Raw genomic sequence first — 18,918 nt, forward strand, 5'->3', positions numbered from 1 at the left:
TGTGTTCGAAAGTAAACAGGTATCTCTCCGAACTTTCTCGCTTCTTCACTACAAAGTGTCTAGCCCTCTCCCCTACGAAATCCTCCGCGACCCAGTTCACAACCTGGACGAAGGAGGTCAGGCAACTGCTGGGAATTCACGTCGATGACACACCAATTCCGACGGTGAATAATCGCAAAATACTCGGAGTAACATTCGACAGCCTGCTCTCCTTCTCTGCGCACGCAACCGCTATTGTCAATAAAGTACAGAGCCGCAACAAGGTCCTCAAATCGCTAGCCGGCAGTACTTGGGGCAAAGACAAAGAAACGTTGCTGGCAACATACAAGGCAATAGGCCGGCCGGTTTTAAACTACGCAGCGCCAGTGTGGTCGCCGGGGACTAGTAGGACGCGGTGGATGAAGCTCCAGACTGTACAGAACACCGCACTCAGGACAGCGACCGGATGCCTCCTGATGTCGCCCGAACATCACCTCCACAACGAGGCACAAATGCTCCCCATAAGGGAGCACAACATAATGCTCTGCAAGCAGTTCCTTATCGGGAGCCACAGAAGTGGCCACCCATACAGACAGCTGCTTGCAGAGGAGCCCTCGCCTAGGCACGTCAGGAGGCATCTATATGAACTGACGGACGAAGTCCAGAGGTTCATCAAGCAACCTCTGGACCCGGCAGCTTACCGACTGGCCCTGAACGGCATTCACAGGGAGTCAGTCTCGTGTTATGTAGACTCTAGACCTGTGAATGCCGTTCTAGGCATACCGCCACCGGACATAGACGAGACGGAGCTTCTTCTGCCTCGGGAGACACGAACGATAATAGCCCAACTCTGCTCTGACTACTGCAGCAGGTTAAACTCCTACCTGAGTAGATTGAATGAGGATGTGCCAAATGAGTGTCCGGCATGCGGAGAGACCCCACATGACTCGAAACATCTATTCGCATGCCCGGAAAACCCGACAACCCTAACGGCTTTGTCCTTGTGGACCGACCCGATAGAAGCTGCACGCTTCCTAGGGCTGCCGTTAGTGGAACTTGACGACAACGACTGAGATATCAACCGATCTGTGCGGGGTTGTTGTAGCCGCTACAACAACAACAACAGCAACATATATATATTATTTAGAAAGTGAAAGTTCTACCTTTAATTTGATATACATATTTTATTATGATCTACTTTTGAGGTTTAAGAATCAGTGATAAAAAAAAATTAAAAGCATTTACAAGCAAGTGACAAGTGTGGATTTTATCATAGTTTCTTTTGCCCAGAACTTATAACCCTTACCAAATAGAATTCTCCTTTTGGTGTGCACCAACTGGGGCTACCGCCCCAGTGATGTAGCCTTGGCAAAGGATGAGGTAACTAGAATTCTCTTTCGGTGTGGTAAACCTGGGGCTGCCGCCCCAGTGATGTCTATTATGGTTACTGGGTGTTTTATAAAAATGTCTTGTATATAAAAATGTCTTGTGCAAATGAATATTTAACATTTCATCAAGCGAAAAAACGCAAAGGAAAATTGTGATTTTTGGCCATTTTTCTAAGGGGTCCCTAGGGAACCATAGGGGACCTAGGTGGTCGGGGGTTGCATTTTTGGCAATGGCGGTTCATTCCCTCTCCCTTTTTAATTGCGGCAAATAATATTTATATAGTTAAAATCAGTGTAAAAAGTACTAGCAATCTGCATTTTTGGTTTTTCTATAGCTGAACGGTTGGTTATCTTGATGTATGCCTAAGATAACGATATTTCCATTTAATATAAATATGGAAACAACGAACCATTTTTATTTTGTTTCGAATTGCTTGCATGACTTTTTTTTTAATTAAGTAAGCAAATTTTTGTTTGAATTTATGTTTTTTGAATGGGAACATACCTCTTTGTCAAAAGCCTACAAAACGCGCTCAAATAAAACGTTTGCCTATTTGAAACTTTGAGGCGCTTAAAGCAAGTGAAGAAAAGCTGCCATTTGGCCAGCCTTTATACGTTTTAGTATATTCCAAATAATTTTTGACCTTTCTAGCAGCGAAGCAAGCAAAGCAAGCCTGCATTGGGCCAGTACCTTAACACATGGTTGCAAACTGACACATAAGATGTGTTGCCATACTGTACAAAACAATACAATAGAAAGAATTCTACGTTGTTTAAAATATTTTGATGTTTGAAAGGTATTAAAAATATAAAAATATCTTCTTATTGATATATATATGTTTTACTTTTTTTGTAAGGCTTATGAGAAAAATGAGATTTTATAAAAAAACATGCCTACGCAGAAAGGTGTTCTCTGCTAAAGGTGTTCAGTCGCTCTTCTTCGGCAACACAGAAACGAGACTTGTACTTCGTGAGGGTTATAATCCCTAAGTGCGGCCGAAGGCCGCCTACGCAGAAAGTTGTTCTCTTTTGTTGTTTTGCAACACATTACGGATAATTCAACGTACTGAGGGTTATAATCCCCAAGTGCGGCGGAAGGCCGTCTACGCAGAAAGTTGTTCTCTGCAAAAGGTGTTCAGCCCCCTTTGGCAACACAGAAAGGAGAATTCTACTTAGTGGGGGTTATAATCCGTAAGTGCGGCCGAAGGCCGCCTACGCAGAAAGGTTTTCTCTGCAAAAGGGGTTCAGTCCCTCTTCTTCGGCAACACAGAAAGGAGAATTCTATTAAGTCAAACTTCCGAATTAAAAATACGCTTTAATTATTCAAAATTCCAGTCTGGCAGCACCAAGTTTGATGTTATTTTGCTATCTTACTCATCGTTTATACCGAACCATCAAATTCAATTTTGTGATTTGCGTAAATTCAAACAAGCTGTTTTCCTGTTGGCAAATTGCTGTTGGCAAAAATATTTCCAGCAGAAACCAGCAGCTTCCCCTCAAAATGAAATGTCACTTTACTCTCCCAATTTCCCCTACTTTGCAAGTTTTTTGCGTACGCGAACGCAAAAACCTGTAAGTTTTGGTTAAACATGAACAATTAACAGCTACGCGAAGGCAACTAATAATAAGGTGTTGTCACTTAGGGGGTGGTTGTTGTAATTTTGGCAATTTCGGCATACCAGCGTTACAGTAATGCCTACTGTATTTATACCAATTTCATTTCTGGGCAAAATGGAACAAAAAATGGAGCAGACAATTTTGTGAAAAAAGTATGCGCAGGTATCACTGTTTCGCTTTTGCTTTGACCTTTCGTTTCAAATTCATTGGAAAATTTGAGCGATAATTTCCAATAATTGTGATTTTGTAAGTAAATTTTCGGTAAATTACATATCCAACATATTATTGGAGCAGTCTCTCGGATGGCTATGATAATGCACTTTGGTCTAACAATTTAATGGCATAATTATTATATATAACTGATAGAATTCAGAAATGTAATTTTAAAATGGTAACGAAAATAAAAGTCGTAATAAAATTCCCTTTAAAGTTTAGATATTTAAAAACTAAGTACGCATATACATGTACTTCCGAACTTAAGGAAAAAATACAAATAAAATTCCATACGGGCTAATATGTCATTTTCATTAGAATTTAAGAATAATTAAATAAATAGAACGGTATAATTTAACTTGTTTTAATATGAATAAATGAAAGACGGAAAATAGTCCTTATTTTTTAAGTTTTAGCCATCATCATATGTGTGTGGTACGACCGAGTGGCCTTTTAAGTTTTACAAATAATAATTGTAAGGTAGAAAAATTGAACTGAATAATAATTATAAAAATCAATATATTTGATCGAAAAAATAAAAATTAAGTAATAATAATTTCTTTTGAGCGAAAAAATGAAACTGTAATACACTGGTTTACAGGAAAAATATTTTATTGATGCAAGCTTCATTTAACTGGTGTGGGGTCCACTGATATATGTATGTATTGGAAATAGTACCCAAAAAGTAGTAAAAATAATCCTAATATTTTTCCCCTTTTTCTACTACCCCAAAATGCATGGCCGCAATTGGCATGCAGAAAAAATGAGGTTATGTAAGTGACATACCCTTATATTTATTTCACCGTGGTTTATACGAAAACTTTAACAACAAATTATATAAAAACTGTTGGGTTGCTAGAAAAAAGGGGGGTATTTTTCAAAACAGGGAGTCCTATGTGAATATTTTTTGTGTTATTACAGCTCAGCTCCGAAATTTGCAAAAAACACCATATTTCAAACCGAAATTATTAATAAATTAGTGTACAGATGTAGTATATTGTTTTTTAATAAAGCGTGAACTCTTGTCTACAGGTTTGTGTAAAAGATTTTTGATTCGGAGCATGCGTTTGGGCACAGCAACCCAAAATCTTTGTACAAATAACTAAACCGTACCCAGCAAAATAAACTTAAGGTAGGTTTTTTAATAGTTTACGCATATTTTTGCTTTAAAAACGATTGAAAACAATCGAATCGGCACCTTGCAAAAACTTTAAATAAACTTGTTACTAAAAACGTACATATGTATTAGGGCGGGTCGAAAATCAAATTTTTCTCGAATCTCTTGGTTATAGTGAAAATATATTGTATCATGAAGTCAACAACAAGCTTGCAAAATATTAGTCTTTTATTTTAGTTGTAAGAGCCCGCGCATCGACCGCCAAGTGACCCACAGCACACTAGTCGAATAAGACCAATTATTGTTAAAAATTCTGGGTTCAGCAAAAAGTTTTAGTGCATATTATTAGATATTGAATCCGTTAATGTAAAAGATAAAGTCAAATATCATTTCTCGCAGCCCTTTGGCTTATCGTTAATCTCAAAGTTATCTTCTTCCAATAAAATTTTAATTGTTCTCTTGATAATTGCACAGGCCTATAGTCAAAACATGTAAAGAACAGCGTTAATATTGCTGGCGTGCATTTAGGTCGCTGCTTCCAAATATTCTCATCTTTTTTTTAATATTTGCTATAGTTTGCGAATTTTTGCAAATTTAGGAACAATTTCTAATAGAAAATCCATTATTTTCCATCATCGTGGAAAAATTTTGTTTATGCAAATGAGTGTGGAAACACTGAACAGGTACCACTTCTAGAAACACTAATTAGTTTACTTATGCTTATGCATACAATATAAAAATTGCAAATATAGGAAAATTACAAAAAATTTTATTCAACATCAGGAGCAAATAGTAGTTGCCTGGCCATAATGTGATGTGAGAAATAAAAACCCGATTTTAAAACCAATTCGAGTCAACACTCTTTTGAATTGAAATTTGGTTTATGCATTAGTTTTGAATAACAGCGAACTGGGTCAAAGCGCTTTATGTGTCGGTATAAACAAGGTATATGACTTGCTCTCTCTGTCAGCTCTTTGCAGGAAACTGCAAACAACACTGAATATGATTGATACTTGGCTCACCATCTGTAATCTTAGATAGTAAACTTTTATGGAAGTCTCACGCTGAGAAACAGGGCCCCCAAAGCCTTAACATTGTTCTGGCAATGCAAATGCGGGGTCTGTCACCTACAGGAATTTACACCTCTATGAAAGACCTATAATCAGATATACATCTGTGGTGTGGTCAAGCAGACTCTCTATCAATAGCATGGGAAATCTGTCTGTCAAACTTGAAAGATCGTGTGTGTTCAAAAGCATTTGAAAATTCATGTGGAATGTTCTGTAGGTCCTTTGTACTAAATCATATATTTATAAAGTTAGCAGTTTTTCATAGAAAAAAATAAATAAACCATCATGTAGAGATGTCCGTATCAGAAAATTATTTTGCCCGAAAAAAGCAGCTTTTACCGCGGCGGCGACAATATTAATCGTAAGAACAAATTTTTTTAATAAATGTAATTTTAATTTTTTTTTCCAGGATGTTCGACTGTTACTCCTCGTTTTGAATTTCACTACGCTTTTAATTGAACACTCCTTCTCAAGACATCTATACAATTCGGTCGAACACTTGACTCAGTTGCTGTCTTCTCAAAATATGGACATTGTTCTAGCAGTTTTAAACTTGCTTTACATGTTCTCTAAAAGAAGCAATTTCATACCACGACTTTCGCTGGAGAAAAAGGATATGCTTTTAACGAAGCTTTATAATATAGCTGAGGTACATTTGAGAAACATTTGAAATGTAAATAATTTCATTAAATTTATATATAGCGATGGGGTGATCCAAATTATGGTTTAGCTTTGATAGATTGTTGTATAAGAAAACCAAAATTGGAATTCCTGTATCAACTTTCCATCGAATACTCAGATGAAAATGGACAAGTTGTTTTGCTGGAGATACCAGACATGGTAAATACGTGCAAAGGCTTGCCTATTTCGGAGGTTGTCAAGGCGATATGTGGACATATGAAAAATCCTTCTGAGGCAGTTAAGGTAAGTTATAAATTACACTGTATATTATAAAAATTACAAGCAAATACTTCAATCAACAAATATTTCATTTATAAATATCAAATTCCATTATATTTAAAATACGCGCATATGTCATAATCTAGTCAATATATTTTTTGGAAGGGGCGGGGGGGGAGCGTGCACGAAGAAAAGAACAAAAAAATTTTAACTTTAACAACCTTGCAAATATTTAACTAAAACCATCATGCACACAGTTTTGCACCATAGTGTAGGTATACTTAGCAAATAACTAATTGATAACATTTTTAGATGAGGATCGCGCATAGAATTCGGCTTGTATCTGGATTTAAGCATCAAAAGTTACGTCTACAATTTGTTCAAGCTCGTCTCCAAGCTATATCCGTATTGATTTACTCTAATGCATTACAAGATAATGTCGAGAGGATTCTTTATTCCGGCTTCGGAGAAGAACTGTGCGAACTAATAGACAAAGAAGATGTATATTTGGTTGAAATTCGTGCAGCAGTACTCAGGACCTTGACTTCAATGCTACACTTTGACCGAAATCCTAATGTACCAAGGTGTGTACATCTTACGCCTGTAATAATGCTCTTTTATTTTTAGAAAACATATTTTTCTTTAGACCGGGTTCTCGGTTGTCGAAAATTATTCAGTACACTGGAGCGGAACGCCAAGGAGGCATTTTACCACTTTTGGTTCGCGATTGCATAACAAGTTTGACTCATGAAGGGATTTGTGAAAAATATCCATTGGTTTTAGCAACTTCCTTGTTCAGTCTTCTTTATCATTTAGCCAGTTATGAAGCAGGCGGCCATGCTTTGGTCAAAAGTGGTATGATGAAATCATTGCTGGAAGTCATTAATTGGCCTGGAGTCGATTTAGAGCACATTACTTTTGTTACGCGAGCTGTTCGAGTTATAGACTTAATAACAAATATTGACATAAGCAAATTTCACCAAAGCAATGGCTTAAATATTTTTATTGATCGCATGGAGAAGGAAATCAATTGTTGCAGGGATGCTCTTGCCAATTTGGAAAGAAATGACGATTCGGTGGACAGTATGGAGCAAATGACAAATGGTAATATTTTTATTAAGTTCAAATTGTAAACTTTTTAGCATTCTAAAAAATATGCCGCGCACTTGCTGGAAAAGAGTCGTCATCAAAACATACACAATATTAAACAATGCAAAAAAGAACGCACTCGCGTCACGAGAATATAAATATTTGTATACAAAACATTAAGTTTGGATACTTTTTCAGCAAATGAGTAATATTTTCTGATAGATTGTAGTTGTATTATTAAACGTCATAGATACATATGTATATGGGGCGTTCCATACCAAAATGGAAGGGGTCCACACTTCATGTGTTTGATTTGTTTAAAATTTTTAGGGTTGATGGATAAACATAAATAATAAATAAATATAAAATTTGTACCTGATTAATACATTTTTAAAAACTTTACAGCACAAAAACAAAAACAAATCGATTTAATAGTTTTCCAAATATCTCGAGAATGGGGCGAGGAAAAAAATCACACATACACACATCAAAATTCTGTATGAAAAAAAGTTTTAAAATTTTTTTTCTTGAAAAATTTTTCACATACAAATTTTTTTTTAAAAAAATTGTTTTTAAAAATATGCCATCTCAAAAAAAAAATGGAAAAGAAATCAAAATGCGCAATATTTAAGTATAGTATTACGAGGTGCACTCTCCAATAATTTGAGTTATGCATTTTTTTTACACCGAAGTTGGATAAAATGAGTACATTACAAATTTACAAACTTTTTTAATTTTTTTAGGATTTTTTTGAGGATGCAGTTGTAGCCCATTAAATTTTAGTATAATAAAGTGCAAGTTTTAAGCTACTGCAAAATTGCGTTGATTTTTAATATTTATGCTGACAGCTTTTTGCACTTTTTCTTATGGAAGAAAATGCGCAAGACCGTTTTCAAAGAAAATAAAAAAACAATAAGGCCAGTTTTGCAATCGATTGAAACTTGCGCTTTAGTATACTAAAATTTAATGGGCTACAAAACTGCATACTCGAAAAAATTCTAAACTAAATTTGTAAGTTTGTAATGTAGTCATTTTACTCAACTTCGGTTTAAAAAAAAAATCATAACTCCAATTATTGTAGAGTGCACCCCGTAATACAATACTTAAATATTGCGCAATACTCAGAGATACTATTGTGATTTTTTTTAAATTTTATTGAGACGGCATATTTTCAAAAACTTTTTTTTATCAAAAAATTTGCATGTGAAAAATTTTTCAAGAAAAAAATTTAAAAAATATTTTCCCACCAAACCAATTTTTGTTGCCGGCAATAAGAAAACGTCCTCGGGAACAAATTTATCTCCATCGTTTCGATTTCTTATTACCAGTCGCTCTAAAACGCCCGCCTGGGCGAGTCGCTTTCTTATTACCTGAATGAGTCGTTTTCATATCGCTTTATTATTCCTACGGGCGATATTTGCAATAATTTTATTCTTTTTAATACTTCATTCACTTTTTTTATACAAAACTGTGACTTAAAAACGAAATTAATTATTTCTCTCGCCATGGCGCTTCGTATTTTTTCACTCCTCCTTTGGCGTAAATTCGATGCTTTTGGAGAATCCTGTTGACGCAAGATTCATCAGTTTGGGAGTAATAATGATAACATATTCCTAAAATGACAGGAAAGATATTATGTTGTCGATTTCTCACCACTTCAATAAATCGGCAAGTCGCCAATATGTCGCCATTGGCGATTGGTGCCTATTCTCATGTTTTGCATGGTGGATCTTTACATTGAGAATTTTGATGTGTGTATGTGTGATTTTTTCAAATTTGTTCCTCGCCCCGTTCTCGAGATATTTGGAAAACTATTAAATCGATTTGTTTTTGTTTTTGTGCTGTAAAGTTTTTAAAAATGTATTAATTAAGCTAAAATTTCACATTTATTTAATATTTATGTTTATCCATCAACCGTAAAAATTTGAAACAAATCGAACAAATGAAGTGTAAACCCCGTCCATTTTGGTATAGAACGACCCCATATAGAGTATGGCCAAATTATTATACTCAAGCTGAATACTAAGTTTGGTAAAATACAATACATATCAGCATATCGCTGAATTATTTTAATGTCTATAGCAAAATTTTATACAGACAAGACTAAAAAGTAGAAATATATATATTTTTTTAATGTACTACGTTTCTAAAAATGGACTAAAAATGGAAAATATGAAGAAGGCTCATCTCAGAATTTGGTGCCAAAACGCCCTATCTCAAACGAAAATACATGGAAAATGTGCTGCGATAGGGCGTTTTAGAACCGGCAGTTGAGATAGGGCGTTTTTCAATCAAATTCTAAAATAGGGCGTTCTTAACCAAATTCTGAAATAGGGCGTTGTTGAAAAATTTTCTGAAATGGGGCGTTTTCGAACTGGCTGGCCGAGATAGGCCGATCTTCCACTCAGCCATCGATATTTACATTAGACTGTCCCAAAAATATATGGACAAAAATTGTTTGCAAATTTTGATATGCATACCCTCTATATTTGTGCTTTTTAGCTAAACAACAAAGGTATATATGAATTTTTATGGCTGTAGGATAACGAAAACCCTTGCCGAATTTCAGTTGAAGTTTTAGTTAATGGCTTGAATTAAGGCTACGAAATCGTCCATGCAAACTTTGGAAATGCGAAAAACTCGATATGTTTCCCATATTTGAACGCATTTCTAATAAATACTCATCTTTAAATTTTTAATAGGAGGGCAGGATTTCTCCCAAGGATATCGAAAAAATTAATGAACTAAAAGAGTACATTGGCTTTGTGAGGATGTATTACAGGGCTGCAAAACGATATTTATTCTAGTAGAATAATTTGTGTATGCCCTGAAAATTTGCAATTGTAGAACATTTCTTAATTGGTGAACACTCTTTTTTTGCCTAAAAGATGCCACGCTATGAGCGACGCCTATGTGTCATGCTTGGTCTTGTCAAAAATGCCGATCAACCGAAGTCGATTTATTTAAATTCTTTAGACAGTCGAGAAATGCTTTTTCTGAAATCGGGAAGGATCTGTCGGCGCTTGTTGGAAAATTAGAGCATTATGAAAAAATGTTTAAAGTCTTTCACATGCCTCGACAACCATCCAAACTCCGAGGAGAGTCGAGAAAATAAACGCAGGTATGTTAGTAGTCCACCTAAAAAGATAGTCACTGAATCTACACAGAAAAATCCTCCATCTCAGCCCTTAGATCTAATCAATCTTTCTTCTCCATGCCCTCAGGCATTGAACCCTCCGCTATCTAAAGCCATATCCACTAGGTCTACGCCTAAAAATAATAACGACAATCAAAGTGTTGATCTAACAGTATTGCCATCGGCTTCTAAAGCTGCCCTATCTATCATAGGTGGTCCGAATAACTCGCAATCCCGCATATCTGAAGTCACTACCAAAAAGTTGGTTGTAATTCCGCCGAGAAGATTAATCTTTGTCTCTAGATTTGCTAAAGACACTTCTTCGGATGATATAAAGTCGTACATATCGACTAAGATTAAAACTAAAGATGTATTTATTCGTAAATTTAATTTTAAATACGATCGTGATATTTCATCTTTTAAAATTGATGTAGCTGCCGATGATTTTGATTCACTACTAAATAATACGAGTTTGAGTATAAACCTAATACTAGTAATAACAACGTAGCTAAAATTTCTAATCTTAATTCTGATTCAAAAAACTAACTCACAAGTCTAATTTAAGTATTTACTATCAAAACGTTAGAAGTTTGAATACCAAATTAACTGACTTATATTTAAAAGGCTTTGACTGCAATTATAATATTATTTCCTTGACCGAAACATGGCTCAAACCTCATATTTTTAATTCCGAAATTCTTCCAAATGGATATCAAATATACAGGAGCGACCGCGAGGACAGAATCGGCGGTGGTGTTCTTTTTGAGGTGGATTCGTCGATACCATCCGAGGAAGTTAGTGTTCCTGTCATTGAATATACCGAATTTAAATGTGTACGTGCACAGGCTGGTAAGAGTTATGTTTATTTATCTCTTTGCTACATCCCTCCTGATTCTGCCATATCAGTATATACACAACTAGTTTCTTTACATGAGTCCGTAAATGCAATGCTTACGCCTTCCGACTATGATTGTTTTGGGTGATTTTAATCTGCCACACATTTCTGGAACATTATTGACACCGATGTTGTACCAGATCCATCTAGAGATAGGTGCAATGTATTTCTGGAGGAAATAGCTGAACTTTGCCTAAAACAAATAAATATTTTTGTCGAAATAAGTTTGGAAAGGTCTTGGATCTGGTTGTTGTTGTTGTAGCGGCTACTAAGCCCCGTTCGGGTCGGTTCATCACGTCAACGTTGTCGTCAATTTCAGCTAGGGGGAGGCCCAGGAAGTGTGCGACTTCCACAGGAGCTGTCCATAGGGACAGGGGCGTCAGCTGAGTGGGGTTCTCAGGGCATGTGAAGAGGTGCCGGGAGTCATGTGGCGACTCTCCACATGCCGGGCATTGGTTAGGCACATCCTCATTGATTCTACTCAAGTAAGAGTTTAGCATGCTGCAATAGCTAGAGCGAAGTTGGGCTATTGTAGTGCGGGTCTCCCGAGGCAGACAAAGTTCTGTCCCGTCCACGTCCGGTGGTTGTGTGCCTAGAACGGCATTCACAGGGCGGGAGTCTACATAACTTGAGACTGATTCCCTGTGAATGCCGTTCAGGGCCTGTCGGTAGGTTGACGGGTCCAGAGGTTGTTTGTTAAACCTCTGGACTTCGTCCGTCAGTTCGTAAAGATGCCTCCTGACGTGCCTTGGCGAGGGCTCTTCCGCGAGCAGTTGTCCGTTGGGATGGCCACGTCTGTGGCTCCCAGCAAGGAACTGCTTGCACAACATTATGTTATGCTCCTTGACTGGGAGCACCTGGGCCTCGTCATGTAGGTGGTGATGGGGCGTCATCAGGAGGCATCCGGTCGCTGTTCGTAATGCCGTGTTTTGACAGGTCGGTAGCTTCATCCACTGCGTCCTGCTAGTCCCCAGCGACCACACGGGCGCTGCATAGTTTAGAACCGGCCGGCCAATTGCCTTGTATGTTGCCAACAACGTTTCTTTATATTTGCCCCACGTGCTGCCGGCCAGCGACTTGAGGACATTGTTGCGGCTCTGTACTTTGTTGACAATTGCGGTTGTATGCGCCGAGAAGGAGAGCAGACTGTCGAAGGTAACTCCGAGGATTTTCGGGTTATTCACCGTCGATATTGTTACGCCGTCGACGTGAATACCCAATTGCAGTCTAACCTCCTTCGTCCAGGTGGTCTTGGATCTGGTTTACGTTGATGATGTTCCTAAGTGCGCTATTAATCGGTGTGATCCCCTAGTTTTGACAGACGATGCATACCATCCCGCTCTTGAGTTAAGCTACGGAATCATAAATGAAATACAGAATAATAAGTTATATAGTTAGTGCAAGTACTAGATATGTTTTTGCGAAAGCTCAGAAAAATTAACAAAGAACTTTTAAAGTTATCTTGGCCAATATATATAGATGACGTGGAGCATAATAGCCTATTTCCACCAAAAGCTTAACTGCAGTTAAGAGCTCAGATAAGTACCAATTATTTTAACATGGGGTTATTACTTTTTGCAAGAGTGAAATGGGGTATAGTCGTTGTGCTGGGTATGCAGTTACAGTCGCACGGCTATACTCAATCCCGACTCTTGCGTCCTCGTTCGCGCACTCTGGGCAACGTGAGCAACCCATGTGCAAGATGCGGCAACCAACCCGAGTGGAGCCTTGGGTCACGGCAGAAAGAGAGGGAGCTTTGGTGGGGCCACTCCGACTTATTCGGTTTAAGGGCTCACTGAAGTCTGCAGCGCCTGCTCACCAGGAGGTGCGGCTGCAAGCGGGCGTCTGTCTTGGAGCAAGCGGCCCGCTATACAAATGTGTATCCGGTTGAATACTATCCACCCCAGTAATGGTTGTGCGCTGGGTTTGGGACCCGCCACGTAAAAAAATATTGCCAATGAAAAGACCAAAAAAGCCTCGGATAACTGCATCCCCGCACGTTGACGACCGCCGCAAACGGAACAAGGACTATGAATTACGGATATGCACCTGGAATGTCCGGACCCTCTAAAGGGAAGGTGCCTCTATCCAACTGCTGGATTTACTAACAAAATACCAGGCTGACATCACCGCAGTTCAGGAAATGCGATGGACGGCGCATGGCTGCAAAAAATTTGCAGCATGTGACATCTACTACAGCTGCCATGAGACGGCGCACAAATTCGGTGTCGGATTTGTGGTTGGGCGGAGACTCCGACACCTTGTCTCCCGGTTCACGCCCATCAGTGAGCGAATCGCCACAATCCGCATAAAGGCGAAATTTAACAACATCAGCCTAATTTGTGTGCACGCCCCGACGGAAGAGAAGGACGACGAGACTAAGGAGCTTTTCTATGAGCGTCTAGGAGAAGCGTATGAGCGCTGCCCCCGCCATGATATTAAAATCGTTCTGGGCGACTTTAACGCCAGGGTGGGCAAAGAAGGCATATTTGGTCCAACAGCCGGAAAATTCGGCCTTCATGACAACACCTCCGACAACGGAGAGAGGCTGATCGACTTCGCCGCGGCACGGAACATGGTAGTCAGTAGTACCAGACACCAGCATCGAAACATCCACAAAGCAACTTGGGTGTCCCCTGATCAAAGAACAAAGAACCAGATTGATCATGTTGTGATAGATGGAAGATACGCTTCGAGCGTTCTTGACGTGCGCTCTATCCGAGGTGCCAACATCTACTCGGATCACTACCTTGTTGCAGCTAAGGTCCGCATGCGCCTCTGTGCAATAAAAAACGTGCGGCAGGAAACGCGACGAAAGTTCGACATCGCAAAGCTGCAGTCAACGGAGCTTGAGATGCTGGCAGACAGAAAATAAGGCAGCAATCAAATGGTTTTAAGACCGGGGCTAGCTCCTGCAAAGATGAAGATGGAAACCTGGTAACAGATGTCCATAGTACACTGAGATATGGAGGGAACACTTTTCATTGCTTTTAAATGGCGAAACAGATGGCGCGTTTGATGAAGGAGAACCCGAACCAATGTATAGGGACGAAGCTCACGTCCCTAAACTGGACCAAGACGAGGTGAGAACAGCAATAAAGGCCCCTATTATGAGTTGCATTCGATTTTCGACTGTGGTCGAAAGTGCTGAGCGAACGAATTTTCATTTGGTATTATGGCGCTCATTGGATGAAGAATAGCGCTATTGTGAATTTCGCTCGTTTAGGTTGTTCACAATAGTATATTTTTCACCGCTGAGAAGCTTTGTTTACAAATCGAGCAAACTAAATAGTGTACTTATACATATTTATGCAAATTTGTTCTAATTAAAATGAAGTAAAAAAGAAAGCAATTTTATAAAAACGTGGTAAAATGAGTACAACGAGTTCTGGTTCAACGATTCGTCAGAGGATGAGAGCTTAGTAAACTGGCCAGGAGTAGCAAATGCTCTCTTAAACATTTAAGTTTATTAGTCTTTCGAATATATTTTGATATAAAATATATTTCAGAAATTTGTCTACAGATTCATTAAAAAGTTCCGACCATCTAAAGAGGCGTTTGTGAGCCAAATCTATTTAAAATATTTTAAAACTATCAACAGCGCTACGATTTTGTTCTCAGAGATCGAGCCAACAGAGCATTGGGATTTTCTTTCACAAGTAAAACCAGCCTTTCGAGCTTGTGTTTAGTATTCACGATGTTAGAGCTGCATGAAATTAATAAAAATTGGTGTCTAGCCGCCAAAATGTAAGAAAACATATACAAAATCATACATTTTTCACAATTTTCTAACACTTCGTTACACCATCGAAAGTAAAATTCTGTTCGACAGAAAATTTGATACTCAACGAAAATTTCGACACGCCTGCATAGCTCATAATACGAATTTCACTTTCGATCTTCGATCTTCGATAGCCAGCGAAGATCGAAAAACGAATGCAGCTCATAATAAGGGCCAAAGCGGCTTAAAAACAACAAAGCCCCCGGAGCCGACGGTATACCGGCTGAGCTATTCAAAGCCGGTGGAGAAGAGTTGGTGGGGCGTATGTACCAGCTTTTAAGCAGAATTTGGTCTGATGAATACATGCCCGAAGAATGGAATCTCAGTGTACTTTGCCCAATCCACAAGAATCCACAAGGGATCTCCCGCCGTTTGCGCCAATTATCGCGGAATAAGCCTTCTTAATATTGCATACAAGGTCCTGTCGACGATACTGTGTGAAAGACTGAAGCCGTTCACGAACCAGCTGATTGGACCTTATCAGTGTGGCTTCAGACCTGGTAAGTCCACCATTGACCAGATTTTCACAGCACGTCAAATCCTGGAGAAGACATTAGATAAGCAAATCGACACACACCATCTTTTTGTTGACTTTAAAGCTGCTTTTGATAGCACGAAGAGGAGCTGCCTGTACGACGCCATGTCCAAATGTGGGATCCCCGCAAAACTAATGCGGCTATGTAGAGTGACGTTGAGCACAACCTTCAGCTCCGTCCAAATTGGGAAGGACCTCTCCGCACCGTTTGCGACCAAACGAGGTTTTAGACAAGGCGACTCACTCTCGTGCGATTTTTCAATCTGATGCTGGAAAGCGTACTAAGAGCTGCCAATCTGAATCGCAGCGTCACCATATATAGCAAAAGAACGATGCTGCTGGCGTATGCAGATGATATCGATATCGTAGGTCTGAAACAAAGGGACGTAACCGCAGCATTTTCCAGTTTAGAAAAAGAAGCTAAAGAGGTTGGTTGGTGAACGAGGAAAAGACAAAGTATCTCCTGGCATCATATAAAGAGTCCACGCGCTACGGGACACACGTCACTGTTGGCAGATATAACTTTGAAGTAGTGAAGGACTTTGTCTACCTAGGATAGAGCATAAACACCACCAACAACGTCAGCCTGGAGATCAAGCGAAGAATAACCCTTGCCAACAGGTGCTACTTTGGGCTCGGTAGGCAATTGAAAAGCAGAGCCCTCTCTCGACGAACGAAACTCACGCTCTACAAATCTCTCATCATGCCCGTCCTTTTATATGGCGCAGAATCTTGGACGATGTCGAACAAAGATGAGAAGGCTTTGGGGGCTTTCGAAAGAACTATTCTACGCAAAATCTACGGCCCTGTTTTCGTGGATGGCGGATATCGGAGAAGATGGAATGACGAACTGTATGAGCTTTTTAACGACATGGACATAGTTAAGCGCATAAAAATACAACGTTTGCGTTGGCTTGGACATGTTGTACGCATGGATGACGACTCTCCGGTGAAAAGATCCTTCGACTCCGCACCCATGGGTGGACAACGAAAGCAAGGGCGCCCACGAACGCAATGGAAGGACCAAGTGCAGAAGGACCTGTCTGCGCTCGGGATAACCAACTGGCGCAAATTCGCGCAGGAGAGATGCAATTGGAGAAGCTTTTTGGTCTCGGCCCAAACCGGCAAACGGTTGTAGTGCCAAATAAGAAGAAGAAGATTACTTTTTTCTTTTATACTTTCGTTTGCTTGCACTTAATATGACCAATTACCCCGTTCGAGTGATAATCTCGTTTTTTCCAATGGGCATAAACTGCAGTTAAGGCTTGGTGGAAATTCCCTATAACGTTGAGCACTTTAATGATACTGTTTTAGATTTGTTTCGAAAGCATGTACCAAAACGTAATATTGCTCATGAAGAACCAACACAATTATGGTTCACTAAAAAAGAAAATTGAAAAATAGTAAGATACATTCTTTTATACTGTATACACAGTGATTACATAAAGTACTCCATTTTACGGCATAGCCACTTCGCATTAAATAAGAAATGCTATATGTCATATTTATGTAAAATTAAAAAGAATTTAATTAACAATCCTAAATCATTTTATGGTTTCGTAAATTCAAAGCGTAAGCTACATGGTTTTCCGTCCGCTATGCATTATCGCAACACTGTGTCTAGCGACAGCCAACTCATTGCCAATAGAGCTGGAGTTTCGATAGTCGATAGTCACAACCAACGATAGTATCGATACTATCGAAAATGTCGACACTATTTAATTTAGCTGACAGGGGGCCGCATAGGGCGGAAGCGGGTCGGAAAAATTAAGTGGTTGAAGAGCAAATCGAAGGAACTTTCTTTGAACCCGTTCGATTCTCATAGAGTGACAGCTATAAATAGGACTCCAAATGACTGACGCATATTCTAATTTTGAACGTACTAACGAGTTAAAGAGAATTTTCCTAGTGTAAGGGTCCTTAAAGTCCCTCGCATATCGACGTAAAAAAGCTAAGTTACTATACGCCTTTGGGAGCAAGTAGCATACATGGTTTACAAAAGTAAAACCCGAATCAAAGACTACACCCAGATCAACAAAATCATTGAGCAAAGTGAGCTTCTGATTTAAAATTGAGTAACACGAAGCCAATTTACAAGGGTATCTAGAAATTGACATATGGAAGCATTTTTTTATATTGAGCGATAGCTTATTAATTATACTCCAACTGACTAAATTATCCAAATCATGCTGCAGATAGAGGACATCGGACGGCCAAGTTATTTTACGAAACAATTTGAGATCATCGGCGTAAAGAAGATATCTGCAATGTTTGAAGCAAGTACCGATATCATTAATAAACAGAATAAATAAAAGAGGGCCTAGGATGCTACCCTGAGGAACACCTGACGAAGCAACAAAGAACTTGGATTTATAATTTTCAATTTCTACAAAAAGAGTTTGCTCTGTAAGGTAAGATTTCAACCATGACAGGAAAACAGAATGAAAGCCCATACACTGCAGCTTACTTAGCAAGAAAGCATGTGAAACTTTATCAAACGCTTTCGAAAAGTCAGTGTAAATAGTATCGACCTGACAACCGCTTTTAAATGCTGAGACACAGTATTCCGAAAATACCGCTAAGTTAGTGACTGTGGAACGACCACAAACGAAACGATGTTGCTGGGGCTCCACTATACTTTTACAAACGAAAGAAAGTTTATCCGTAACCACTTTTTCAAACAGCTTAGAGGAGACCGTTAGTTTGGAAATAGGTCTATAATTAGATACATCATTTCGGCATCCCGATTTAAATATCGGAGTGATGGATGCCACCTTCCACCGACTGATAAAAACACCTGTAGAAAGAGAGAGATTAAAGATTTTACATAAAGGAACACAGATGGAAGACCTGCACTGTTTCAAGAAATATGCACAAAGACCATCATTGTGACATTTAAGGGACGACTTTATGGAAGAAATTGCATTTATAATGTCAAGCTCCGATATGGAGAGCGCTCCAAAGTCTAGCCGTTGAGCTGGACAGATAGGAGGGAATGTACTAACAGGTATATCATCACAGAAATTGGATTTGAAGAAATCCGCGAAAAGGTCGACTGTATCAGCTAAAGATTGAGAACTATTGCTATTAAAATTCATGCATGTTGGTATGTTTGAACAACCTTTTTTGGAGCGAAAGAAGCTCCAAGATACCTTTATGTTGTAGATCAGACCAGCTAATGTCTGATAGATTAAAATC

At 38.9% G+C, this 18,918-nt stretch overlaps 1 protein-coding gene across 3 annotated transcripts in view; it reads left to right on the forward strand.

Annotated features, from left to right (window-relative positions):
* LOC118734283 (E3 ubiquitin-protein ligase HUWE1) overlaps positions 1–18,918 on the forward strand; it is a 132,071-nt gene that overhangs the window by 15,965 nt on the left and 97,188 nt on the right. For all 3 annotated transcript variants that reach the window (XM_036463994.1, XM_036463995.1, XM_036463996.1), the window contains exons 2-5: positions 5,794–6,033; positions 6,087–6,308; positions 6,597–6,868; positions 6,931–7,388. In XM_036463994.1, coding sequence (XP_036319887.1) covers positions 5,794–6,033; positions 6,087–6,308; positions 6,597–6,868; positions 6,931–7,388 — 1,192 coding nt within the window. The remainder of the gene's footprint in view (positions 1–5,793; positions 6,034–6,086; positions 6,309–6,596; positions 6,869–6,930; positions 7,389–18,918) is intronic.

This window comes from Rhagoletis pomonella, unplaced genomic scaffold, assembly GCF_013731165.1.
Source record: "Rhagoletis pomonella isolate Grant_MI unplaced genomic scaffold, Rhpom_1.0 Rhpom_scaffold_00002, whole genome shotgun sequence".
Classification (NCBI taxonomy): domain Eukaryota; kingdom Metazoa; phylum Arthropoda; class Insecta; order Diptera; family Tephritidae; genus Rhagoletis; species Rhagoletis pomonella.